The sequence below is a fragment of the Sceloporus occidentalis genome, unplaced genomic scaffold (genome assembly GCF_023333645.1).
Source record: "Sceloporus occidentalis isolate IW3139 unplaced genomic scaffold, rSceOcc1.0.p SCAF_5, whole genome shotgun sequence".
Lineage (NCBI taxonomy): Eukaryota > Metazoa > Chordata > Lepidosauria > Squamata > Phrynosomatidae > Sceloporus > Sceloporus occidentalis.
Genome location: NW_028316985.1, coordinates 176536106 through 176563875, shown reverse-complemented (window position 1 = coordinate 176563875; position 27770 = coordinate 176536106). Strand labels below are relative to the sequence as shown.

Here is a 27770-nt window from a genome sequence, read left to right as displayed (position 1 = left end):
AATTCTTTCCCCAGGGAGATCCACTTGGTGCCAGGAAGATTATTTCTTTCAAGAGTCTTAATGTTTCTAGAGTTTTTATTTTAATTCTCCCCTTTTTATTAACTGACTCATGCATGTTTTATACCATTGTTGTTTTAATTTCATTGGTCAGAATTCACTTAGGGATTTAATATCTTCATAAGAGAACTTACATCTTCAGAAAACAGAAATGAGCACTTTTGCAATAGCATTTACATTTCTATACTGCTTAATAGTGAACTCAGCACCCTCTTACATTGCAAATGTATTCAGCTAGGGACTACTGTAATGTTACTATGTAAGAAAGCTACAAAATAATTGCTGCACATTGAAACCAATGCACAATGGGACTGGTGTGCATTGGACACCAATGACCATCAGAGACTCTTGCAGCTGTCCTGATATACACTTTTGCAATTCACCAACTGAGTTTCTTAGCACCTTCATTACATAGCTAAGTGTACATAAAGTTACACAACATTCACCATGACAGAAAATCATGGCATTGATTTTATTCTTACTGTTACCTTGTCTGAGAATATTTTATATTGAAAGGTAGCTCATAAATATTATTTATATTTTTATTTGCTCCTAAAATGTAGAGTCAAGATAGCACACAAGATTAACTAAGAAAGAGTCCGGATAAAATCACCAAAACCTGTAATAATAATACAAAAATACAATAAAACAAATTATAAATGACAATTGGAGCAAAAACAATTAAAAACCAAATCAGTAAATAATGTACAGTTGTTGTTTCTGTGTGCCTTCAAGTAATTTCTTATGGCAACACTATCATGGGATTTTCTTGGCAAGATTTGTTCAAGAGGATTGCCTTTGCCTATTTATTGCCTTTGCCTTCCTCTGAGTCTGGGAGAGTGTGGCTTGCCCCAGGTCCCCATGGGTTTCCTTTACACTATGTGGTCTCTTATTATACTGCCATATTTAATTTATCTTTAGTGACTATGACCACTTCAATAATTTCTTAATTTTATTTATTATATTCTAATGGTTTGGTACTGTACAGAGCCAATGGTGTAGTGGTTTGTGCACTGGAATATGGAGTTTATCACACGCAGGAATTTCTCTTCATTTCGAATGAAAAGAAAGTGGGGCCAGAACGCATTCACATGAATTCGCTAGTTCAGCGAATTTACGTGAATTCGAATTGCATTCAAACTGACTTCTCATTGCCCGAAAATAGCTTGCCATTGCCCAAAATTGCGTGTGGTAGTCTATTATGCAATAATGTGAAACCTCATGATTGCATTCAGATTGCCATTGGATTATACTTTCAATTTCCCTTGTCTGATAAAACCCTATGACTCTGGAGACCAGGGTTCAAATCCACTCAGCCAAAGAAACCCACTGGGTAACCTTAGCCAAGTTACATCTAACGAAACTGACCAAGTCTACAAAGGCTTATGCTACCACATCTTTCGCCCAGTTAGTTAGGTGCTACAAGATCCCTTTGCATACTGATATTTCAGACTAACATGACTCTGAACAATACTCCTGTAAAGTAGTTTAGACAGGGAGAGAGTGTTTGCTGATTCTCCTGTTCCGGGCCAATCTCTATGTCTCGCTCTTTCATTGTCTGTCTTGTCAGGCAGGGAGGGTCAATCTCTGTCTTCTTGCATGTTTGTTTCTGGGAGAGTTTCAAGTAGTGTTTCTGATAAATGGGAGTTTGTCCTTGTCTATCTGACCTCTCTACTATGAATGAGGTATCAAGTTTTTTCCTTCCAGGAAAGCTCAGAAGAGGTTGTTGCTCTGTGCCTTCAAGCCTTTTCTGACTTATGGCAACCTTAAGACAAACCTATCATGGGATTTTCTTGGCAAGAATTGTCCAGAGGAGGTTTGCCATCGCCTTCCCCTGAGGTTGAGAGCATGTGACTTGACCAAAGTCACCCAGTGGGTTTCATGGCCAAGCTGGGAAACGTATCCTGGTCTCCAGAGCCTCAATGCAATGCTCAAACCACTACACCAAGCTGGCTCTCCAGAAAAGGACTGCTCCTTAAATATATAGATCAAAATATTTCTGCACTGGAAACAAGAAGAGATGCAAAGAGGTGATGTCTTGATAGAAAAACCAGTGCGAAAAATAAACCCGGAATGTGTGAGTTGTGTTATTCACATCATCATGCTCAAAAAGAGACTTCTGAATGATCCCTCACAGTTTCCTATTGGATCAAATTGGTCTACTCTAGTTGGGACTAAAGAATGTCATCTGTCAGGAGTGCTTTGATTGTGTATTCCTGCATGGCAGAGGGTTGAACTGGATGGTCCTTTTGGTCTTTTCCAGCTCTGTGATTCGGTGATTCTGTGAGTGGGGTTCAGGCTTGGGACCCCATTTCTGTTAAAAGAATTCTAACTGAAGCATGGTTGAAAGGTAACAGTGGCTTGCAGTTGAGGGACAAGCTAAGTTTCATTGCGGCTTTTTATCCAGGAGAATTGTTAAAATTACAAAATAGCTAAGGTCTGTCTGTGATCCTCCATCAGACTGTGAGTTGTGCTTAACACTATTACATTTGTACTCAAGAAGAAGAAGAGAGTTGGGAGGGGGGACCCTCAGCATTGGTCAGGAAGTACCTCCCAGAAAGTAACACTCCATGGGTTGCTGGAGGGTATCCATTAACTAAAGCACAGCAAATCCCATCAATTTCTGTAATACATGTTCTTAGGATTTAAGTGTTAAGTTTCATCAGTTTCAAAGGGAATTAATTAACTTGCCCTAAAGCCCATCTAAACCAGTGTAGATAGGTTATCATTTAGGCTGCCTTGTAAGCCCAAGGCCATAATCAGAAAAACCACATGATCTGCTGTAATCACACCAAATTTGCAGCAATGTTTTAGAACTATTCTTCTGGAGTAAGTGGGTTATGCCTTGCAGCCTGAGTCAATCAGAAACACCTTTTTGAGTTCTGCCTGGTGTTGTAATATAGAGGAAATTAAAGCATGACTGAGCAAGGGGAGTGGCACAGGTTATGTTTGTTTTCAAAAGTCACCTGACTGAGCTCCCTGTTGGGACACACATTAAAACAACTCAACTCTTGTACGGCAATAATTTGAAAAGCTATACATTGTAAGGAGCTTTGCTTACAACTTGTTTCATTGGCAATTCCAATTTCCTTTATTTCAAAGTATCCTTAATGCAGCACAGCGGCTAAGTGACTCCAGGCAATCCTTCCTAGTGAGCAGTAGTTCTCGCTACCATGCCACCTTACAGTATGGGGATAGTTCTGACCTACCTTACAAGACTGTTGTGCTGGACACTGCAGTGATGTCAAAATCTCTAACCTGCTATATAAAAACATGAAGAATGAGCCATTTATGTTCCTACTGAAGGGTTGTTGTTTTTTTACAACTGCTCCATTTCTAAAATTTCCTCCCAAGTCAAATGAAAAAAAAGCAACCAAACACAATACATATTTGATGTTGAAGCTAGTTATTCGATTTCTTTCTGTAATGTAAAGTCTCACTCTAAAGTCCTATGTACAACCACCTGTGTAGAGTAACAAATGCACATTTGCAGTGAAATCTGAGTAGAGCTGGGGAGGGAGAATGCCAACCCAAACGCATTTTTTTTAAGTGCACAAGTTGGTTTTCTTTTTCACCAAAGTGATCCCATAACTAGGGTTGCCAGATATCCATTACTGCCCCTTACAGTGGGTTAGGAACCTTATTCCTTATCAGGCTGGCAAGTATTTCTTATAAGTAATGCCCTCTATTTGAAAGCTAGAAACTTTTTTATATAGACTGAAGATGACTTCAAAAAACCCTGTTTTAGGTTTGAGCCCTTCATAAAGACAGAAACACATTTATCATGTAATCTATGAATATGGACAATGTGACAATTTGTAGAGAAACATGTGAAGTGAAATCAGTGTTTCCTTTGGTATTTCAGTAAAATGCAAACTTGTTAAGAGCTACTTCCTGATTGTCAGCTCTGAATTTTGACTGCCCCTTTCTTCTGTTCTTAAAAACCTGGCAGCACTACTCCTAACTGGAACAGAACGCAAACAATAAATATGAATTCCTTTCATGTTTGATTTTCAAGAGCTGCATCTGCCAAAGAGTGCTGGTGCTTCATCAAACTATAAACCCAAGGATTTGGTAGGATAGAACCAGGGTAGTTAAAGTGGTGTCAAATTGCATTATTTCTACAGTGTGTTGTTAACTTAACTTCCCTTGAGTCAACCGAATTCATGGTAAACCTATGGATGGCATGAGACATCTCCAAGCCTCCCTCTCTTCCACTGCTCCTCTTAGGTCCTGTAAATTCAGGCCCATGACCTCCCTGACTGAGTCCATCCATCTGACATGTAGCCTTCCTCTTTCTACTACCTTATATTTTTCCTAGCTTTGGCGCGTTACACACCACCATTTCGGACGTCCTCAGGATGTCCCAATTTGGAAAAGGGGTGTCTCTTCTAGACGCCCCTACTCCTATTACGGACAGAGTCCGTAACAAATGGCGGCGGCTGTTCCACATGGCCGCCACCATTTTGACGTAGCAGCCCGGAACTTTGGCACTTGCGGCATCTCTTTCAGGTTGCCGGAAGGAGCGCGATTTTTGCGCTCCTTCTTTGCAGCGCAGAGGAGTTGCGTGGTTTGGCTGCTGCGACTCCTCCACGCTGCAACCGGCGCTGCAACCGGCAGCGGCCCGAGACCGCCATTATTGTCTTTTCCAGTGATTCATGCCTTCTCATGATGTGGCCAAAGTACAACAACCTAGCTTCCAGGGAGATTTCAGGACCCATATGTTTGCCTTTTTGGTTGTCCATGGTGTCCTCAGCACTCTTCTCCAGCACTCCATCTCAAATGATTGATTTTCTTCCGATCCACTTTCTTCACTGTCCAGCTCTTGTATATCTTTACTCTTTAGGATCATGTCTAGTTCCTTTATAGCTGCAGTCCCCATTCCTAGCCTTCTAATCTGACACCAAATTAGGAGGAATAAGCTAATAGCCCAGGGGACAGGATCAAAATTCAAAATGACCTGAATAGATTAGAAATCTGGGCCAAAACTAACAAAATGAATTTCAACACAGAGAAATGTAATGTACTGCACTTAGGGCAATAAAATAAATAAAATAAAAATGAAATGAAGTGAAATGCACAGATATAGGATGGGGGACACCTGGCTGAGTGACACTACATGTGAAAGGGATCTAGGAGTCCAAGTAGACCACAAATTGAACATGAATCAACAGTGCGATGCGGCAGCTAACAAGGCCAATGCGACTTTAGGCTGCATCAATAGAAATATAGTGTCTAGATCAAGGGAAGTAATAGTGCCACTCTATTCTGCTCTGTTCAGGCCCCACCAGGAACATTGTGTCCAGTTCTGGGCACCACAATTCAAAAAGGATGTGGAGAAACTGGAGTGTGTCCAAAGGAAGGCAATCAAAATGGTGAACAGTCTAGAAACCATGCTCTATGAGGAAAGACTTATTGAGCTGGGTATGTTTAGCCTGGAGAAGAGAAGGTTAAGAGGTGATATGATAGCCCTGTTTAAATACTTGAAGGGATGTCATCTTGAGGAGGGAGCAAGCTTGTTTTCTGCTGCTCCAGAGAACAGAACCTGGAACAATGGATGCAAGCTCCAGGAAAATCTCAACATTAGGAGGAACTTCCTGACAGTAAGGGCTGTTCGACAGTGGAACACATTCCCTTGGAGTGTAGTGGAGTCTCCTTCCTTAGAGGTCTTTAAGCAGAGGCTGGATGGCCATCTGTCAATGGAGATGCTTTGATTGAGAGTTCCTGCATGGCAGAATGGGGTTGGACTGGATGGCCCTTGTGGTCCCTTCCATCTCTACGATTCTATGATTCTTCTGATTTCTTGACTGCAGTAACAAAGGATGTAAAAGATGAAGCAAAGGAAACCAATGCTAAAGAACATAGGAAATTCCAGCCGGGCATAACCGCTTGTGCTCACTCTAAAGGCTGGATGGATGAAAGAACGGAGCCTGGCCAGAGCTTCCAGGACAATTACACACTTGCCTTTCACCAGGGATAGTTCCTTTTTAAATAAGAGTTAAAGTACAGTACTTAAATTGATCTGTGGAGAAGCTGACTCCGTTTTTGGGGGTCGATTTTTTGACTAAAATTTCTAGACTTATGCCTGAGTATTTTTGATTCCATCTTCCCTGCTGCTTCTGACATCTTTTAGAACTGCAGAAATAAACCAGTATGACACCACTATGGGGTTACTGAGCCGTTGTTTTTGTTAGTGTGACTGTGCAAGCAAACTCAGGCGCTCTGGTTGTGTTGTTCATGCTATCTCTGCATGTCTTGTTGGTGAAACGTGTTCAAGGCATGCAGTGTTTTTATCCTGGTTTATCCTGGGTCTGTTCACAGCATGAAGAGAGATCTTGCAGTGCCTTTGAGACTCTAAGCGAAAGAGAGAAGTTGGCAGCATGAGCTTGCGCAGACTAAAGTCTACTTCCTCAGATGCATTTGGTAGAGCAGAAGCCAGGGGCAGATGTATACATGCTGTTGGTATGTGAGGATGTCAGTTCAAACCACAAATCTTTAGTGTGTGGAAATGAAGTTGCAGACTTGTTGTCTGGCTCAAGGCTATGGAATTCTGGGAGTTGGAGTTTGTTGTGGGCCCACAACAAACTCCAACTGCCAGAATTCCATAGCCTTGAGCCAGACTAAGAGTTAAAGGGGGTTATTGCTCCAGTGTGGATGCAGGGAGGGAAAAGCGGGGTGGAACCGGATTATTTCTGCTCCAGCAGCAGCTCTCCTTTTGCGCCCGCCTTGGGCAAGCGCTGCAACCGAGAGGAAGGCTTGGCTGTGTGTGTGTGTTTGTGTGTATCTGTGTGTGGTGTGTGTTTCTTTGGGCTGGTCTAAGTCTTCCTCCTCCTCCTCCTCCTCCTCCTCCTCTTGGCTGGGTGGCTGTGTCTTTTTGCGCTCGGAGGAGGCAGCCGAAGAGAGGCGAGGACGACGACGACGACGAAGCAGCAGCAGCAGAAGAAGAAGAAGAAGAAGGCGTCGAAGAAGGCGGGATTGGCTCGGCTGGGCGCCCCCCGCCCCACAAAAGCCTCCCGCAGCAGCCCAGCCTCGCGCCTTCGCCTCCTCCTCCTCCTTCTTCCCCTTCGGAGCAGCAGGCGGCGGCAGAGGGAGAGCCTTTCTTGCCTCCCTTCGCGGGACCAGAGACCCCTCTCCCTTCCCCACCTGCCGGGGCTTCTGGAGCCCCTTTCCCTTCCCGCTCCGGCTTTTCCTTGAGGCGCTTCCCTTGTGGCTCCATCCCTTCCTCGCCTTCCCTTTGGAGGCAAAAGCCCCTTGACTTTCCCTCGCCTGGGGCCAGAAGCAGCCACCTGCCAGCCTTTGGCGGCCTTTGGAGCCTCTCCTTGCCGCTGCCCTCAGGCTGCCTTGAGGCGCTTCCTTTGGGGACCCTCCCTTTCCCCCTCACCTTCCAAGAGGCAAGAGCCTTTCCCCCGACTGGGGCCAAAAGCAGCCACCTGCCGGGGCTCCGGAGCCTCTTTGCCTCCCTTTGGGCTCCTCTCCCTTGCCCTTGCAGCCGGGCAAAAGCCCTTGACCCTTCCCCCGAGGCTGCTCCCCTTTCGGGAAGGGCATGGCGGGCTCCCCGTGGGCCCTCTGCTTCTGCTTCTCCCTCTGCCTCACCTGCAGCCTGGCTTCGGCGGCGGCGGGGGCTGTGGGGAGGCCAGGCGGGGCAAGGAGGGAGCTGTCCCCGGGGGGCCTGGAGGGGCTCTTCTCTCCGGAGGGGGACCGGGTCTCGGAACACATGCGCCGCCTTTACCAGCGCTACAGCGGCGCAAAGGAGGACCAGGAGGAAGAGGGCCAGGGAGGGAAGCTCAGCAGCAGCAGCAGCAGCAGCATCAGCCCAGGCAACACCGTCCGGAGCTTCCGAGGGAGGACCTCAGGTGAGCCAGAAAAAGCGGGGAGAATCACCATCATCCTAGAGAGGAACAATCATTTCTGGTGGGAAGTCGAAGGCTTCCGTGGACAGCATCCATTTTTGGTGGGCTTTTCTGGGCTGTGAGGCCATGTTCTGGAAGAGTTTCTTCCGGATGTTTCACCTGCATCTGAAGCTTCTCTGAAGACGCCAGCCACAGATGCTGGCAAAAGTCAGCCATAAACTCTGGAGTCGCCTTCCTCCGAGGTCTTTAAACAGAGGCTGGATGGCCATCTCTCAGGGATGCTTTGATTGAGAGTTCCTGCATGGCAGAATGGGGTTGGACTGAATGGCCCTTGCGGTCTCTTTGATTCTATGGCTACATAGCCCAAAACAACCCCCCCCCCCAAAAAAAAACCCTATATTCTCAAGATTAGTGATACATTGAATCTCCTGCAATAGGCTATTCCATAATTTAGGAGCAACAAAAGAGAAGGAGAAGGTCCTCTGGGGAACAGTAGCCAGCCTACTTTTAGCTGGCTGCAGTAAGAAGCGCTGGGGAGCCTTCCCCTTGGGCCTGAGGAAAGCACTATAGCATTTCTATACTGCTTTCTGTACCACTTCTCTGGGACCTCAACGCTCTCTAAGCAGTTCCCCATCTTAGGATTCCAAGACATAGCTCTGTTAGTCTGCAGAGAGGTCTTGTAGCACCTTTGAGACAACTGTATATATACTCCAGTGGGGTGCCACAGGGTCCTGTCCTGGCCCCAGCACTATTCAACATCTTTCTCAATGACTTGGGTGAAGGATTAGAGGACCTGCTTATCAAATTTGATGGTGAGCCCAAATTAGGAGGAACACCTAATACTCCCAGAGGACAGGATCCAAATTCACAATGGCCTGACTAGACTAGAAAGCTGGGCCAAAGCTAAGAAAATGAAGTTCAGTATGGAGAAATGTAAGGTACTGCACTTAGGGCGCGAAAATGAAATGCATAGATGTAGGATAGGGGGCTCCTGGCTGAATGAGTCTCAAGTAGACCACAAGTTGAACATGAGTCAACAGTGTGACAGCTGAAAAGGCCAATGTGATTCTAGGCTGCATCAGTAGATAGATAGTATCTAGATCAAGGGAAGTAATAGTACCACTCTATTCTGCTTTGGCCAGGCCCCATCTGGAATATTGTGTCCAATTCTGGGGCACCACAGTTCAAAAAGGATGTTGAGAAACTGGAGTGGGGACAACTTGGCTGAGGCTTCTGGGAGCTGAAGTCCAAAATCTCTTAAAGGGCACCGTTTGGGACCACTGATTTACATCCTTTGTTACATGCCTCTTATCCACAGGTCATATCAAAATCCATAGTTCTATCCCCCAAACCTGCCTTTGACTTATACATGAGATTGACTTATAGTCGAGTACAGTATATACAGTAACTGAAAGAAAGCAGTCAGCAGCAGGAGCTTTCCTAGGCTCCAGTCTACCTCCTCAGATACTTTTAGATGCTTTTAAAAAGCATTCGAGGAAGTAGACTGAAGTCTATGAAAGCTCATGCTGCCAACTTCTTTCTTTCAGTTAGTTTTAAAGGTGCTACAACTTCTTTATCTCTCTACATACAGTAGCTCTAGCAATAGCTAGTACATTTCTATACTGTTTATCGGTGAACTAGCACTCCCTGAGTGGTTTACAGTGTGTAAGCAAATTGCCCCTGACAGGCGGGGTACTCATTTTACCAACCTATGGAAGGCTGAATGGACCCTGGAGCCCTGGCTGGGATCAAACTCCCAACCCTGTGGCTGCAGGGCTGGCACTTAACCACTGCACCACCAGGGCTCCCCCAGTTGGCAAAGGCGCTCAGCCTGGGAGAGTTGTGTGCTTCTTCATCCGTCCAAGGGTTTACAAAATCCTAATACGGAGTCCTTGTATCACACTGGTTAAATGCAGCTGAAATGTTTTGTAGGGATGCAGTAGCTTAGTGGTTAAGATGCCTATTCTGATGATCAGAAGGTTGGCAGTTTGAGGCCCGAGTGTTGCATGATGGGGTGAGCTCTTGTCACTAGTCCCAGCTTCTGCCAACCTAGCAGTTCGAAAGCATGCAAATGCAAGTAGATAGATAGGTAGCACTTCAGTAGGAAGGTAACAGCATTCGGTGCAGTCATGCTGGCCATATGATCGCCAAAGTAGTCTTCGGACAACGCTTAGTAGTGGAGATGAGCACCGCCCCCTACAGTCAGTTATGACTAGACATTCATGCCAAGGGACTACATTTACCTTTTTAAATGTTTCTTAACCTCAGTGTATCCCTTGTGCATACTCACATGGGAAGAGTAGTGGGGAACAAGCATGTGCCCAGGTGCACAGGGGGGGGGGGGGCTCCCTTTCCTAACTTTTCTTCCACGAACCCAAGTGCAGGGCTCCAAGGTTCACTCAGCCTTCTATCCTTTCATAGGTCAGTAAGATGAGTACCCAGCTTCTTGGAGCCAATTGGCTTACACATTGTAAATCACTTAGAGAGTGCTGAGTTCACCATGAAGCGGTATAGAAATTGTTGCTAGAATCTCCTTTCTCTGGTGAAGAAGCTGGTGGTGATCGGAAAGCTTGCTCTGCTGGCTTCGTCATCAAGCAAAGGTGTTAAAAAATCATAACTTCCTGATGAAAGTCCAAAACACACTGCAGAAACAATCCAGTTTGGGACCACTTTAGCTGTCCTGGATCAGTGCTAGCAAATCCTGGGAATTGTAGTTTATTGTGGCACCAGAGCTCTCTGACAGAAAAGGCTAAATGTCTCACAAAACTACAGTTTCCAGAATTTCCTAGCATTGAGCCAGGACAGTTAAAGCAGTCTCAAACTGGATTATTTCTCTAGTGTCTTTTGGACTGAAGAAGCCAATGGTGTTTGGAAATGTTTGTATTTTTTGCATTAGGGTTGTCCCCATCAAGGTATCACTCTAGGACCAGAGCAAGCCTGTGGCCAAGTGCACAAAGAAAGGGAGAGCTCTCTTTCCTAACTTTTCTTCAGCCAGCACAAATGTAGAAATACAAAAGATGTAGAGAGATCTTGTAGCACCTTTGAGACTGAAAGAAAGAAGTTGGCAGCATGAGCTTTCCTAGGCTTAAGTCTACTTCCTCAGATGCATCCAAATGCATTAGAGGAGGTAGATTTAAGTCTACAAAAGTTCATGTTGCCAATTTCTTTCTTTCATTTGGCTCCAAAGGTGCTACAAAATCTCTACATGCTGATTTTACAGACTAACACGGCTATGTCTTTGAAAAATACATGATGCTAGCTTTCAAAGTTCCCCTGGTTACGTCATCAAGTGAAGGTCTTTAAAAGTCATAATCCTTTTTGCCCGGGGAAAAAGCCAGTGGTCATGTATTTTGTGCTCCATAAAGATATTGTCGGTTTTGGATGTTTTTGTACCTTGCTATTTGGCCAACACGGCTACCCTTGGATATGTTTCCTAACCTTGGTGCCCTGTATACTTTCAAATGGGGAGAGTAGTGGGGGGCCCTCTGGGACCAGAGAGACAACTCATATGCACAAAATTACATGAGATAAGCTTTCCAAGTGCCACTGGCTTCGTCATCAGGTAAAAGGTGTTTAAAAGCATACCTCAGTATTGCCTGGAAAACTTGCTCTACTGGCATCTTCATCAGATGAAGGTGTTAAAAAAAAAACCCTTTGACTGGTGAGGAAGCCAGTGGCACTTGGAAAGCTTGCCTCATGTATTTCATGCATTAGGTTTGGCCCCATAAAGATAGGGTGGATTTTGGATGTTATTGTACTGTACTTTGCAATTTGGCCAACTCCTGGATATGTTTCCTAACCTTGGTGCCCTCTGAGACAGGAGTGCCTTTTGCAGCTGAGCACACACTCACCATCCCCCTATAACCAAATCAACCTGACTATATGTGCAGGCTTGGCAAATATCCTGCATCTACCATGGGCTCAGGAGTGGTGTGACAACATTGTACCACCTGAACTTGAGTTTATGCAAGACAGCTGTATCCACATTGTAGAAATAATCCATGCTGTGTCATTCTGGGATTTGTAGTTTTGGGAGACATGTCACTTTCTCTGTCAGAGAGCTCTGGTGCAAATGACAGTTCTTGGGATTCTGTAGCATTGAGCTGTGACAGTTAAAACTGGTGTCAAACTGGATTGTTTCTGCAGCATAGAACTTTCTGGATATAGTGCAACTGGTAGGATTAATTTTAACCAATTTCAGTCCTGTTAGGCTGCTTTCCAAAAAAGTCATAACACGGGTAAGTCTTTGGACACTCAGCATTACTGTGAAATCTGGTCTGTGTGTTGAGGGAGGTTTCAGAAAGCCATGCCTGTTATTAGGCTAAAAGTGTCCCTTCCCTCCTTCAAGAACTTTGCACTTGATAAGTGGGCCCAAACACAACTCCTGCCAGGCTGGGACACTGATGTTCTCTGTGTGGTCGTAGCAAAGCTGGTGCTTTCTCAGTCGGAGGGTGTCTTGCATCTGCTGCCTGAGAAACTGGATAGAATAAACTTGCTTTATGTGGGTTTTGGGGAGAGAAAGTAGTATTCCTGCAGAGGGAAGAATGTCCAAGAAGAGCAAAAGGTGGAGGAGTGATATATGTAAACATTTCTTGTTTACACAGATAGCTTGAGGTTTCCTTCTCTCTCCCTCCCCTGTTCCCCCTTCTTTCCCTCTCCCCTTCTGGGGATTTTCCAAAGCTGTCTGTCCTATGTCCTGTTGGAGAGACCTCCTAGTTGAAAAGAAAAAAATCTTTTAAAAAAATCACACCCCACTGAGTAACTCTTGAGTATGTTTCCTTACCGAAAGCAAATAATAACACGGATGACACCAGTATCTGAATACTGCTTCTTCAAGGCAATTCTGTCTTCCTTTTCAATGTTTGAGAGAAATTATTACTTACCAGTAGTTTCCCTGCTACTCATAGAGCTCCCTTTCTAAAAAGCTGTTTTTGTAGGTTAATGCCAAATCACACATGATAACGTCCAATGAAGGATAAAAGTTCATTGAGACAATGGGAAACGGGGATCTGTCTTGCTTCTGCTCCAATGAACTCTGTAGGGATTTGGTGAATGATTTGACAGCTGGACCAAGACCACAGCCTGCACTTGTCTCAGACCACTACAGAAAGAGTTTCCAAAAGTCGCTACATGCTCAAACCTTGGAAAGTCTATTCCTGGGCACATACCTGAAATCCACAATATAAATATACCTCAAATTCATTGACAAAATGATACAGATGGGTGATGTTTGAATGACATCTCCAGTCCTACACCCAAGGGACACAATTCAGAGGAAATTAGGTACGCTTCAGATGCATTTAAATCTGTTTGACTCAGCTTTGCATCCTGATTCTGCACATGTTTATGTGGAAATAAATTATAAGAGTTTGGTGCAATTTAGTTCCCAGTAAAGACTACTTAAGACGGGCAGCATGCATTTTAGTGATTTCAGTGGGCATTGGGCCCATCTTAACTTTATGTGGATACAGTGCAACTGGTAGGATTAATTTTAACCAATTTCAATCATGTTAGGCTGCTCACCCAAAAAAAATATTTTTTTTTTAATTAAGGCCACTTTTGCTAGTTTATGATCCTCTGGAGTTTGGTTCTTAAGAGACCTCTTAAGAAATTCAATGTTTTCTGCATAAGTAAGGAATAGGCAGCCTCACCCAGGACAGAAACAGCCTGGATCTCAAGTTGCTTTTTCGGATGGCTAATGGAGTTTAAATTGTATTTCCTGTGTTTTACACTCCTATAATCTCTTAAAGCCCACGTTGCTAGAGAGAGGAGGGGGCACTGCCTACAGCCCTACATGGAGATCACCTTAACAACAACAAAAGCAACATCTTGACAAAATGTAGGCATTGTCACCTTCTTCCCCCCCCCCCTTCCCTGATTTTTAACACCTGAATTTGGATTTTCAAAGGTTTTTGTGCATTTTTGGTTGACCCAGTAAAGGTATTGCTTTTTTGTGGATTTTGTATGTTACTGTATTTTGCTGTACTGCCAACATGGCTACCCTGGATATGTTTTCTGGCCCATTGTATGTTAATGAGTTTCATGGTTTGGCAGGAGCTATTGCCCCACTAACAGTGACAGACCTGATAATCCTGTGTTTGTCTAGGTAATTCATGTTTTTTCTGAATATATTTCCAGTCCATTTCATTAGATAACCCTGTGTTACAGAGAAACTGAAAAGTTTCTTCCTATCTACATGGCTCAAAAACTCCCTCCTGTCCCTTCTTCTTTTAACTTTCTAAACCAACATGCCTTCAGCCTTGATGACTAGAAAAATCCAAGCATCTGTGAAAGGCGGTGTCACTAGTTTTTTTTTCAATCCAGTGTCAGCAACAGGATCTGTTATATTCTATACTCCTTTGCTCGTATATGTTATGATTCCTGCACCTACAGCTGAATTGTGCATCTGGTTGCATGCTGTGGATATGGAATACAATGTACTATTGAATGTCCCAGTTAGTAAGTTGCTTTTAGCATGTTATTAGTAAGTTACCAAAAATACAGCCCTGTTTGGAATAATTGTAGGTTTGATGTAGCTGTTTCTACCATGGAGCATATTTAGCTATCTAAGGTTGCCGTAAGTCGACAGGTGACTTGGAAGTTACACACGCACACACAGAGATGGTATTGTTTTTTGCATGCTGTCTTTTCCCCTATGTATGATTTCTCAATCCAGAAACTATTTCCTAGCCATAGTTGTTGATATCTACTTGAAATAGCATCACTCCAAGGTCCCTGAGATATCTCCATAGTACTGAGGTGGTTATCTGTGGTGACATGGTATTTGTACACTTCTAGTCTTTGTCTGTTCAAATATCCACTGTTTTAAATTAATGCCAAAAAGGTTACTTTGTTATTAAACAGTCCAGTATTAAATTGATGTGCTAGAAGGTAATTGAAATGATTCTGTGACTTGGAATAAAACTTTCTCCAGACATGAATTCATAGCTAAGACTGACCTCCCTGTGACTTTTTAATTTACCCCTGATTTTCTAGGAATGCAGGATCCCTTTCTGGAGTTCAGCCTGGTTAGGGGGGAAAGAGAAATTTTGAATTTATGTGTTCTGTTTAGAGTTTGTACTAGATGTGCTGGTGCATTTCTTGCACGCTGATCTATTCATGTTTCCTCAGTAGGAAGACCCAGTGTGTTCAGTGAGGCTTACAGCTAGTTAGGACTATAATGTTGGAGTCCATCTGCATGAAAATTAACAGGAGTTTTTTTATGATCTTCAGTAAGTTGTGAACCACCATGGATATTCTAACACTGAGAAAGTTGCAAGTCTGTCCTCAGTTCACTGGAACTATGACTTGACTAGATTCTAGCTTTAGGCTGTTCTAATCAAAGGTGCGCTTAGTTTTCACCAGTTTTTGTCACTGCTTAGGTGCTTTATTTCTGTCACTAGAACAATATATACTTGATGCTTTGGATTTGCCTGATAACGTTTTCTTGGTTGGGACCAAGAACATTCTGTGGCAGGTAAAATTTTTATACACAGTCGTATGTATACACACGTGCAAACATACCAATTATTGTTCTTAATATTTTAGCTTCCTTGTTGCTTTTCATGAATGCTCAGTATAGAAGTGTCAAATATACTCCCAGAAATGTTCTGCTTACTTTTTTGAGCCATCTGGATTTCTTCTCCTAAATCATTCTCCTGTCCTCTTTATCATAATGTTCATTCCTTGTCTCTAAAATTATAACTGAAGTATACAAAAAGCAAAACACTGAAGTGTGTTTTAGTGGGACTTCCAAGCAAGCAGTACAATGTCCATTTTGAAATCTGGCATTCTCCTGTTCAAATGGATGGTATTTAACCTGGGGAAAAGGCATCATTGACTTTTGCTGGATTATGTCCACAGTCTTTACAGTTTGAAGCCTGGCATCTTAATTCCAGATGCATACATGGTTATACCACTCCCTGAACTCAAAAGTATTTTTTTTTATGTAAGAGTGTGTTTGGTGGCATTCTGTTTACAATCTGTAATCTTTTATTCCAAAGTAGCTTCACTTACTGCTATGGAACTGCTATGGTGTGCATGAAGTTGTAAACTGCAGTCCATCATCTTTAATCAAAGTATAGTACTGTGAAACATTTTCAGAGATCTAGTCATGTTAGTCTGAAATATCAATATGCAAAGGGATCTTGTAGCAAAATTTTTGAGATTAACTGTGCAAAAGAAGTTGTAGTATAAGCTTTCATAGACTTGGCAGTGTATCAAACGGGACAGGGGGCTCTCAATTTCAAAAGAGAAGATAGCGAGGTCAATTCAAAAATTTCATGCAATTACGTGATTACTTATCACACCTTAAATTCACTGTAATGGCCTCTCCGAATGCGACCCAGATTCTGTGCAAAGTAAGCCATCACCCTGCCATTACCTATTTACATTTGTAGTCTCTGATGCAGCTCTTACTCACATGATCCTCTGTAATTCTTCAGCTTTCTCAGAGATGAATGTCTGAATAGCCTTTCCAATTAGTAGTGCTGCATTATGATGAGAGGGTGGAACTTTTAAGGACTGCAACTCCCAGAATCCCTGAGCTAACATAACTGTTGAGGCCATTTTGGGATATTGTAATCCAGTTGTTTTTTTCCAGACTCTGATTATGTCATGCTAGTAGCTTAACAGAAGCTTAACTTGGGTAAAAACACAATTTATAACATATCACTGCTCATCTTGCATTGCAAAGAGGATGTAAGGGTTCTGAATGTAACCTAGTAGTATGGTGTACTCTTTTGAATTTCACACAATTCTCTTACACTGGGCTGATTTCCACATATTCTTATAATGTTAATGTCCATGAAGCCCAATTTAAAAGTCCTATGAAGTTCAACAATCCCTACATATTATAATTGCTGCTGTGATGTAGTGAAGCCTTTGCAAATAAAGCTTATTTAAATAAGCCCCACTTTAAAGACAGCTCTGTTAATTTTGATGGGATATAAGTGCACATCTCATAAATCAGTGCTCTTAGAGAGCCAGTGTAGTCTAGCAGTTTGAGTACTGGGCTGTGACTTTGGAGAATAGGGTTCAGTTTCACCCCATGGCCATGGAAACCCACTGGATGACCTTGGGCAAGTCACATTCTCTCAGCCTTACAGCAGAGGTAAACCCCTTCTGAATAAATCTTGCCAAGAAAACCTGTTATAGGTTCACTTTAGCTCAGAAATCCCCTGATACATTCGCTTATGAGTCAGAAATGACTTGAAGTCACACAGCAGCGAGTGGACTTCACCTTTTTCTAAATTGTTCCTGGCTGCAATGAGTTTCATCACTTAACTGCCATAAGAGTTTGAATTGGATGGATTAGTAAGATAATTGATATGCTCTGATGTGGCTGGTGCATCACAGCATGAAGGGTTTCTCTACTGACAAGTAAATACTTAAGATTGTGCTGGCCTACCAATCTGTGTTCCAACCAAATTAGACATCTCCCTTATCTGAAATGCTTGGCACCAGAAGTCTTTTGGATTTTGGAATTCTTAGGAGTTTGGAATGTTTGCATACACTGAGAAATCTTGGGATCAAGTCTAAACATGAAATTCATTCATGTTTCATATGCACTTTGTATACATAGCCTGAAAGTAAATTTATGCATAATACTTTAATAATTTTGTGCATGAAACAAAGTCTGTGTACACTGAATCATCAGAAAGCAAAGATGTCACTATCTCTGCCATCCCTGTGGACAGTTTTGGATTTTCGAGTATTTGGGGTTTTGGAATTCTGGATAAGGGAAACTCAATGTGTAGTAGCATTTCTGAGATGTTTGTGTAGACCTACTAAGGATCAACATGCAAAGCTCGTTTAAAAATGCTGGAACGTTTGGAAGTTAAGATCTGCCATAGTGCCATTGTGCATGTAGGTATAGGAAGGTCTTATAAAGTATAATGCATTTCTTGCATGCAGTATACATGAAACCTCTATGGAATCCAGACTAATCATAGTCAGAGTGGAAGGAAGCTTTTGCTATTATTCAGATAGTACACTAGAGCACACATCGCTAAAGGAATGAATGATATCTTTTGCATATATGAGCAAATGTAAATAGTATTGGTGCTTCACATTGAAATAGAGGCTAAACTTGATTTCTATTCTGCACGGCCATCTTACATTAGGAATTCACCCCATTTCTTAATTTTCTTAGCACCATCTTCTGCTTCTTTTTCATGTAACAAAATGTGTTCCTCTTTTATTCTTTCCCTTCCTTTTCCCTGTTGCACAGTGGCTTGAACATTATGTGGCTGACTTATATTAAGCTAGAATCCATCATTACATCCAATCCAGGGAGATCTGATTTGATATCAGTTCACAAAGAAAGATAATATACCAGGATTATAAGTTCGGCCCACCTTCTAAAAATATCCTATTGGAGCAAAATGATTTAGTCCTGTTTCTTCATGTGCAGTGCCACCCTTGAACTGTGCACAGGTACAGCTCAAGGGAAACTATCTTGGCTCCTTTCGGGATACCTGATTAGAAGGTATTTATTGTTCTAAACCTAAAATGTCTTTGGATAGGAGCCCATCTCTGCGGTCTTTCGGCTTTTATTTACTCTGTTACTTGACTGTGGGTGGCAAAAGTCCTATAAACACACAGTTCACTCACCCTTTCCTCCTCCTCCCCGATCCTTTCCCAGCTCAAGTGCCAAAGAAATAAATTTGAAGTGGCTATAAGTTTTTTGACACTTTTATAAGTATTTATGCAAAATATTTAACTAGTTAGGTGTTATCTTTCCTGTCCCATAGGATGTGACAGCTCATTTGTAAGGTTATTAATGGCAGAAAAGCAAATTTTCTATGAAACATTAGATCATATATTGGTGGGGAGTGGGTCTTATTTTTTCCCACTAGGCTGAGTACTTGGCTTAAAATGAAGTGAAGACTGAATATTTTGTTTCCATTTGTAGGTATTTTTTCCCCTTTTTGTATTGAAATTTATCCATAGGGCACTGGTTATAAGCTGGAAGTTGCACATAAAATTGTTCCTGTCTCCATTTTCACTTTTGCTTCTTCAGCTTAATTTTTTTTTTGTTTTGTTTTAAAAGAGGAAATTTACAGAAAAGTTGTGTTGTTGTTTTGCACACCCCTGAAATGCAGTATGTGGGTGTGTTGGTAATATGTTACGTATGAAGCCATTTCTGCCAATATGATAGCTGTATTAAACATTATGCTGAATGAAGTGATATACAGAGATAGAATTCTGGTCTGTTCAATTTTGGATTGTTGAGAGTTACATGTTTTAATGTTCTTTCAAATAAAAAGTTCTAATAAAATATGTTATGCTATGTCTTTCTCTGTGATGGCCTCTGTTTGCCATGTACAGGTGGTTTTAGACTTATGGGGCTCTCAAAATACCTCTTGTATTTTACAACCTCTAATCTGAAGTGTTTCAGTCCAGAATTTTGCATCTCATTTGTTCAGAGGTGCTTTTGGTGATAGCTGAGGAAATTGTACACAGTATTTTGACAAGATATTTTTGTGGATTTTTATCTTCAGAATATACTCCATGAGATTCCATTTCCTTTGAGAAAGAGAACATAAGAAGAACTAGACTAAATCAGACCAAAGACCTACCTAGTCTGGCATACAGTTTCTCACAGTGGCGGCAGATGCCTCTGGGAAGCACACAAGCAGAACTTAAGTAATAACCTCTCCTTATGTTTACCAGCAACTGCACTATATCCCACATAGCCTCTGATACTGTATGACCAGCATGGAACAATTAGATAATCCTCTAGTTGTGCTAAATTTATCCTTATTAAAGAGTTGGGGCAACTACAGATTGGATGATGTAAAACAGAAAATGCAGCTCTGCTAGGTTTCTGATCTAACTACAACCTGCCTTTGGTTACAACCTTTGAACACCTCTTTTCAAAGTTGACCCCTAATTTAGGAATTGAAAATATTTCTAACTGAGCTCTGGGTGATAAAATGTATGTCCACTCAGATCCTTACAAAAGTCAATCCTTTAGCAAGAAGAAGTTGTCACTTTGAAAGACAAGAAATAGTGGTTATAGACTACTCAGAAACTATTAGTGGAAAAAGCCATAATTGTTGTACATGTATACTGTTTCAAAGCAGCCAGCTGACTCTAAGCATATATACTTCAAGCATAAGGAACAATTTTACAGAGCTGCTTCATATAGTCAGTATGCACCTACAAATTTAAACTGTGAATGCACAAAACAAGTGATAAAATATATATTATGCAGGTTTCATCAGAGAGGATGAACCTCTCCAGCTTCCCACAGCAAAGTCAAATTACTTGAACATGTCCCAGTACTCCCACCCATAGATGTTAGAACAGGGTCTTTTCTGTGTTTAACCCTGACTTTAGAAGATGTTTGCCTGACACACATACCTTATTTTCTATCCTTTGGGGCACCAGGTTAATGTTGATTATTCTTAGGTTTTCTAGTGGAATACTATCACCGTGTTTGCATTGTTTATTGGTTTTATCAGTTGTTAAGGCTATTGCTGTATAATTGTAGTCTCTTTTCTATTGTTTTTTTCCCATTGGCAAAAAGGTGGAATAAAGATTTTTAAATTATGTGAAATGTCAGTGAAAAGTAGCATGTTGCCATGATTTAAAGTGGAGAGTACTGGTAGCATCACTTACTACCATTTTCAGTGGCTGAATTGCTTTTAAGACTAAGAGAATCAGAACGAGGTGACTAGAAAAAGATGGAAAGAGGAAGGAGGTGATCTTGTGAGGATGAAAAAAATAAAAGGAGAATATCTATTGTACTGTAGTTTGAGATTAGAGGAGTATCTCCTATCTGAAAAAGCAGAAGACTGTTTAGTATGCACTTTTTGAGTTCTGATGTGTGTGGCATTGTAAACTCTTCTGTATTCCTAAGATTATTGGTTGCAGTGGGCCATTGGTATCTACTGGCATTTGGTTCCAGGATTCCCTTTGAACACCAAAATCCATGGGTGGTCAAGTTCCATTACATAGTGGCATAGTTAAATGGTATCACTTACATAAAATGGCAAAATCAAGGTTTGATTTTTTGGAATAAACTGTTTCCATTTAAGATGGCCATTGTAATCTTAAAACCTTGCTTTTTTCTTGACCAGTCTTGTGTTTCATGACTTTCAACTGTACACCTGAGGGTAGGAGCTATCCTATGGGTTATATTTATAACCTAGTCTGGGGGCGCCTTTTCTTCTTGTTGTTGTTCTTTCTTTCTTTTTTTTCTTTGGCTAAAGAGCAAGATAAAAACAATGAAGCCTTGCATAATATAATGGGCTTGTCATCCAGTGTGTGGGATGGTGGGACAAAATAAACTTAAGTTCATAAAAGCACTCTGCAAATTGGACAACATCCAAAGAACTGTAGGGTTGCCAGGTGCCTCTTATAAAGGATGTCCGAGAAAGTTTGATGCTTATTGGACTGTGAAGTGTCCCTTATTATGAAGGGTGTCCCCTATCTGAATGTTGGAAAGCTTTTCCTTTTATATAGACTGGATGCCCAGAATTTTGGGGATGTGGGGCCTTCATACAGATGGAAATGTGTGCATAATGCAATTTATGAGTGTGTACAATAGAGAAAAACATACCTAGGTTAACTGAAATCAATACTTTCATTTGGTATTAAGGTAAAACACAGACTTGTTAATAGCTGCTTCCTGATTGCCAACCCTGCATATCATGAATGGTGACTGTCTTATTCTTATTCTGAAAACCTGGCAGCACTAATCAGCCATCTTACCACATTTCCATTTCCCCCATTTCCCAATTTCCCAAACTCAGCCGTCTGTTCAAGATTTGAGAATTGCTCCTCCTTTGAGAATACAATACATGGAGGTGCTTTTCATTCCTTCAAGTGATAGTAGGATTCTGCTCTCTTTTCTTTACTCTTCACAGGAAGGTTGCATAAGAAACTCTAAAGATGCTTAGTTGTGTAGGGAAAACAGTAGATCAGAGACATAAATTGATGTAATAGTGATCCTCTCTTTTATGGGAGTCCATTGTGAGTTGGGGGTGTGTGTCAGAAAATCAGTAGGGACAAATGAGCAAATACAATTTTGATGGATAGTTCAGGAAAGAAATAATGACTATCCAACTGGTATAAAACCAATTTAAATATGCAGTATAGATTTACTATTTTGATTCTGGTACACCTTCTGTGCATAAAAGTCCAGAACATTTATTCTGAATAAAAGCTGTAGTTGTCTGTTCCAAAGTTTTGGGTACTGACAGAACGCCAGCCCCACTGTTAAGCAGAATGAAGCCACTGCAGGCTTCTGAGTTCAGGTATGCTGGAAGGGGCAGCAAATTGTTAAGTTTCATATTTATTATGGTTGTGTTTTTCCTGCCAGCAGGGAGGAAATGCCCCTGTAGGATTTCCTGCCTCAACTGCCAAAATAACATTACTGGCCTTGACTTTAAACAGCACTTTGCCTGGGGAAGGAGGATTTTACTGCTTTACCTCAGACAGTAAAATATCTTTGCTGTCCCTAGTCTTCTTGGTATCTTTATTTAAGAATATGTGATCAGGTGCATATACACATCTACTTTTGTTCCAGTGTTCTGGCCATGGTAAACATTTTGCAAGATAACGTATGAAAATGTTCCTGGATTGTAATAACAGGACTGCTGGAGCAGTTGTTTATTAAGGCTTGGTCAGATGAATCAAATAAGTTTATCGCATGGGGCTTCAACCGTTCCCCAGCGCGTTCTAACGGGGGCGAGCGTGGGCGCGCACGGAGCGCGATGGGCACCGGATGGGGCCCAAAACGCAACTATATCGCACGGGGGGATGCCGCCGCCGCGCATTCCCATCTCGTCCCAATTCGGTTCCAGAGGGCGCCATTTCTGGGGACGCTTGGAAACAGTTCCCAGAAATGGCGCCCTCTGGAACCGAATTGGGACGCGATGGGAACGCGCGGCGGCGGTGGCGGTGGCGTCCCCCCATGCGATAAAGTCGCATTTTGGGCCCCACGCTCGCCCCCGTTAGAACGCGCTGGGGAACGGTTGAAGCCCCATGCGATAAACTTAAAAGAGTCAGCATGGTGTAGTGCTTTAAGTACTGAACTAGGATTGTACAGATCAGGGTTCGAAACCATGCTTGGCCATGAAAACCCAGTGAATGATCTTGAGCTAATTGCACTCTTTCTGCCTCAGAGGAAAGCAGTGGTAGGGAAATGTCTAATTAACAAATTGTAGGCCGCTTTGATAGCCTTTTGGCTGAAGAGTGGGCTATAAATATATTATTATTATTATTATTATTATTATTATTATTATTATCTTGCTAAGAATATCCATGGTAGTGTCATCCAAAATTCAGTTACTGACTGTCTTCCAGTTCCAAAATAGTGGCTACCACACTCAAGTAATGTTTCAGTTAAATGTGTTTCTCTTAATAGTTTAGTTTCTCTAAATGGTATTTATTAACATTTTGAATCTAGGTGAGCGTGGGAAGCTCTTAACATGGCATGTTAAATACTATTTTTAAAAATATAATTAAGTCTTGTTTGTTCTTTAATCTTTGTATGGCATGCTAAACTGAAGAGTTTTTATAAAACATGCATGGGATTCAGTGGTTAAAGCAGAGAAAGTTAAAAAACAAAAATAGGAGGTAGACCCTAGTCTTTATGTGCCAAAATAGCTCCTTTAACTCCAGGCCAAAGAAAAAGGGTCTCTTCTGGATGATTTATCATTGCCTGTTTCTAAGGTGTGTTATAAAATGTTTGCATATTAATTCTACTTTTATTCAAAACATAGATGATTGAATGTTAATTGCTGGCACAATCAACTTGGTAATATTTATTAAATGAGTGTGAATTCCAGTTCATGCACATTTTCCAGTTTCCCAGTGCTTGCCTTTGTACATTATTCCAGCATCCACCCAGCTAATAGACTGTAATGTTTAACTTTTAAAAATGCTGCCTAGTTTTTGAGGAGCATATCAAAATAATAAAATAAATGAAAGCCCTAATTCATTAATTCATCTAGTAAATGTGCTTAAACTTGTATCCTGTACTTTTTATGTTTTATACTGGAAGCCTGAGGGGAGAAAGGAAAACCAAATAGTTTGCAAAAAGAACAAGAAGGAGTTAAAAGACTTTAAGAAATAAGAGGAAACTGCATTTGCAGACTTGCCCTTTCGACTTCATAGTTGTAGCCATACAGCACACTACTGGGGACTAACTTATAAAGCCATGAAAAGAGGGCTTTATAATGGAAACGCTGATGCATTCTTAAGTATACTGGGGCAAGCATACTACTTTAATATCTAATTTAAAGTAGGACTAATGGCAGCTATATAACTAAATAGCCCTCATTATTGCATCCCTTTTCACCTGTGGGATAGATTTGGCAGTCCATAAAAATGTCGGTATATCCTCAGTAAAGGTAAACACACCACATGTTAGTGAACTTGTTCCAGCCTGTTGATTCATTGGAATATACCTTGTTACATTATTATTTATTTGTGATCTCAAGTCTCATAGGCCTGGTCATGGTCTCTTGGCTAGTTCTCATTGTAGCTTTCACATTGTAGAGAGCAAAAGGACAGGTGCCTGCCCCCAAAGAACTTAAAATCTAAAATTTCACAGAGGAGAAATTTAACCTCACACATAGAATCATAGAGTTGGAAGGGCCTCATGGACCATAGAGTCCAATCCCTGTTCAATGTACTTTCTCCAACTAAAGTATCCTCAGCAGGTAGTTGTTCAACCTATTTTTGAAGGTGCCCCAAAAGGAGACCCCACCACTTCTCTAGGCAGTTGGTTCCATTGGTGAACCATTCTTACTCTAGGGTTTTTTGTATTCTGTTAATATCTTCCAATGTGTTGGTCAGCCCTCTCAGTTTTGTGTCATTTGCAGACACAAAATGCTTTGGAGGGTTCCTGCATGGCAGGGGGTTGGACTGGATGGCCCTTGTGGTCTCTTCCAACTCAATGATTCTGATTCAGGATTCCCCCCAACTCCTCATCCAAGAACCATTCTGCACTACACTGTTATAGAGCTATTATTCCACTTTTACTGCTACAGCTGCCTCCTGTTGAATCCTAGGATTTCAAGTTTAGAGAAAGGCATTTAGAATTCTCGGCCAGGGAGCTCTTAGGCCTCACTAAACTACAAAATGTAGAATGCCACAAGAGGCAGCCATAGCAGTAAGGTGGCATAATAGCACTGTAACTGTAGTGCAGTATTGTCATAAGTCACTGATAAAAATGTTTACAAGTAATGGCCCTAGGACAAAACTCTCAGGCACTCCACCTGAGAACTTTCAGTTTGAAGTGCAGGCATTCATGATGACTTTTTGAACATGGTTTTTCCAACCATTTAAAGCTCCATGTGACTGTGAACCTATGTATTCCACAATTAAAGGAGACACTGTCAGATGAGTCCATAACTGGTTGCAAAACCATGCTCAAGGAGTTGCCATCAATGGCTGTGCTTCAGACTGGATGGAGGTCTCATGTGGAATGCTTCAAGATTCTCTTTTTGGCCATTACTCTTCAAAAATTTTATCAATGGCTTTGATGACAGGGAATCAGTGGCCGGTTACAAACGGGCCATATAGTACGTGTGGAGCACGTACTAGGGTTAGGAAGGGGCGGTGCTTCCGCACCCCCCTAACCCTAGTACGCGCTCCGCACACACAAAATGACGGCGGCCGTTCCACACGGCCGCCGCCATCAATACATCACGACCGCGCCGCCTCCAAACGAGGTGGCGCGATTGTGACGTATTGGGGCCACACCACGGCATCTATGACGCCCTTTGTGCGACCCCAGAAGGAGCTCCGTTTCGGAGCTCCTTCCTACTTTGCGTCGCTGGGCGCAGCCTTCAGACGGCTGTGTGCAGCGATGCAAGGGAGAAAGGGGCCAAGCGGCTCCTTTCTCCTCCTCCCCGCCGCCGCGGGGTGTCCTTGGGGCTTGAAGCCCCAAGGACACCCCTTTCCAGGCTGCAGGGAAGCGGCCTTTTGCCGCTTCCCTGCAGCCTGAAAAGGGGTGGATCGGGGCCTCAGCGGCTGCTGTTGTGGCAGCTGAGGCCCCGATACACCGGGGAAAGCAGCGCCTACAATGCACCAGTATCAAATTGGCAGATGGCACAAAACTGGGAGGTTGGCTCTCCTTTGAAACCCATCTTAAAAGACAGGTAGACATTGACACAGTACAGACTTCCCCAAAAGGGAGGCCTGCCAGTACCTTTTCCCCCCTGCAGGGATGCCGCAACCGCCAACCGCGTTGCTTTCCTGTGGAGGAAAAAGAACCCACAAAAGCGGGTTCTTTTGTGCCGCCATTGTGATGTCCGAGTGCGCCAATGGCGCACTTGTGACATCACAAGTGTGGTGCAATGTGTGGACACTATGCGTCCATCACGTAACAATGGCGGTGCACGTATACACGAGATGCCACCATTGTTACGGTGCCGCGCCATACTAGGGTTAGGGACTGTGCGGTTGCCACGTGGTCCCTTAACCTTAATACGCCACCAGCATGGTGCTTTAAAGCTGTGTGTACCGGGCCAATGTTAGCACCACAGCACTCTTTCATTCAGTACAGCTGCATGGCTTTCAAGGTGGGTTTTAGGGGCATTTGCAGTTGGGGTGATGGTGTCATAAACACCAATACGAATACAAATCATTAACAAGTCCTAAGTCTGTTTGCAACATTGTAACTGCCTAATAGGATGCCAGCCTCTGTATTTATGGAACAGCTTGAAAATCATTGTACTATTACAATGTTCAGTATTTTTGCCACATCCTAAACTACTACTTTGTGAGCACAGCAATTATCCTTTTTTTTAACAGTCAGAACTGGCCTAGCTGTATCCTAGAAGATGGTTGTATTTTGTGTGCATTCACAAACCATATGTCAGACACATGTGAAAATGGCAGTCAGGCATGTGGTGAGGAAGGAGTATGAGCAATCATTCTACAAAAATCTGTCTGCATCTATCCATCACTCCATCATCACCTTGACACATTTGCCTTGTTGTTAAGCAAAATCTGCCCTGTGCCAATATGGAGGCAATTTTGGCCATATGAAAGAATCCAACATGGCATGATAGAAATTTAGAGGTGGGAGGAGGTGATTGAAACCTGTAGCAAGTTGCTACTTTCTGCAAATGAAGGAAAAGTCTACATAAATTACATTCTTCTAAAACTGTGATTATTCTTTTGGTAATGGACTTGAATTAATTTCTGCTCTATCCTGAAGATTCAGGGCAGATAAACATATATTTTAAAATGTATTTTTCCCATTAAAGATCCAATTAAAGTTCCAATTAATAAGCTGAAAACAATACAAACTAATTAACTGGCTAAACAATCCTCCCCTTCCCACTCTAACTTGATAAATGTTACAGTAAAAACAGATCCCATCTGATCATGGAAGCTAAGCAGGGTCAGCCCTAGTTAGTACAAGCATAGGAGACCACCAATATAAACAAGGAGCTGTAGGCTATATTTTAGAGGAAGGAAGTGGCAAAACCACTTCTGAGTATTCTTTAACTTAAAAAGCCTCTATGAAATTCATAAGGTCAGCATAAGTCAACAGGCAACTTGAAGACACACACATGCATACAAACAAACATGAAGTATGCACACCTATTATTTCTTTATAAAGGAAACAGGTGTAGTAATCACGAAAAGAACTAAGTGAATGGGGAGTCAGACATTTCTGCCTCTAACTTCCCATGAATGTGTTTAACCATCCCTCTATCCCAATCCAGGCAACAAAACGAAGCTTTCCTGTGGATGGGGCACCCCTGCAGAAGGCATTTGCGAGACTGAGTTGCCAGGGACAGCGGGAATTAAACCACTCCACCTCTCTCTGACAGTTATCTCTAGAAGGGATCCCTTTTATGCATTTGTGATATCTCAGGAAATATATGT

The 27770-nt window shown here is 42.2% G+C and overlaps 1 protein-coding gene across 1 annotated transcript in view; it reads left to right on the top strand.

The window, feature by feature from the left end:
• Positions 1–7600: 7600 nt before the first annotated feature.
• The window catches only part of LOC149313199 (bone morphogenetic protein 3-like), a 46779-nt gene continuing 26609 nt past the window's right edge, over positions 7601–27770 (top strand). The window contains exon 1 of the mRNA XM_089527257.1: positions 7601–7910. Coding sequence (XP_089383383.1) covers positions 7601–7910 — 310 coding nt within the window. The remainder of the gene's footprint in view (positions 7911–27770) is intronic.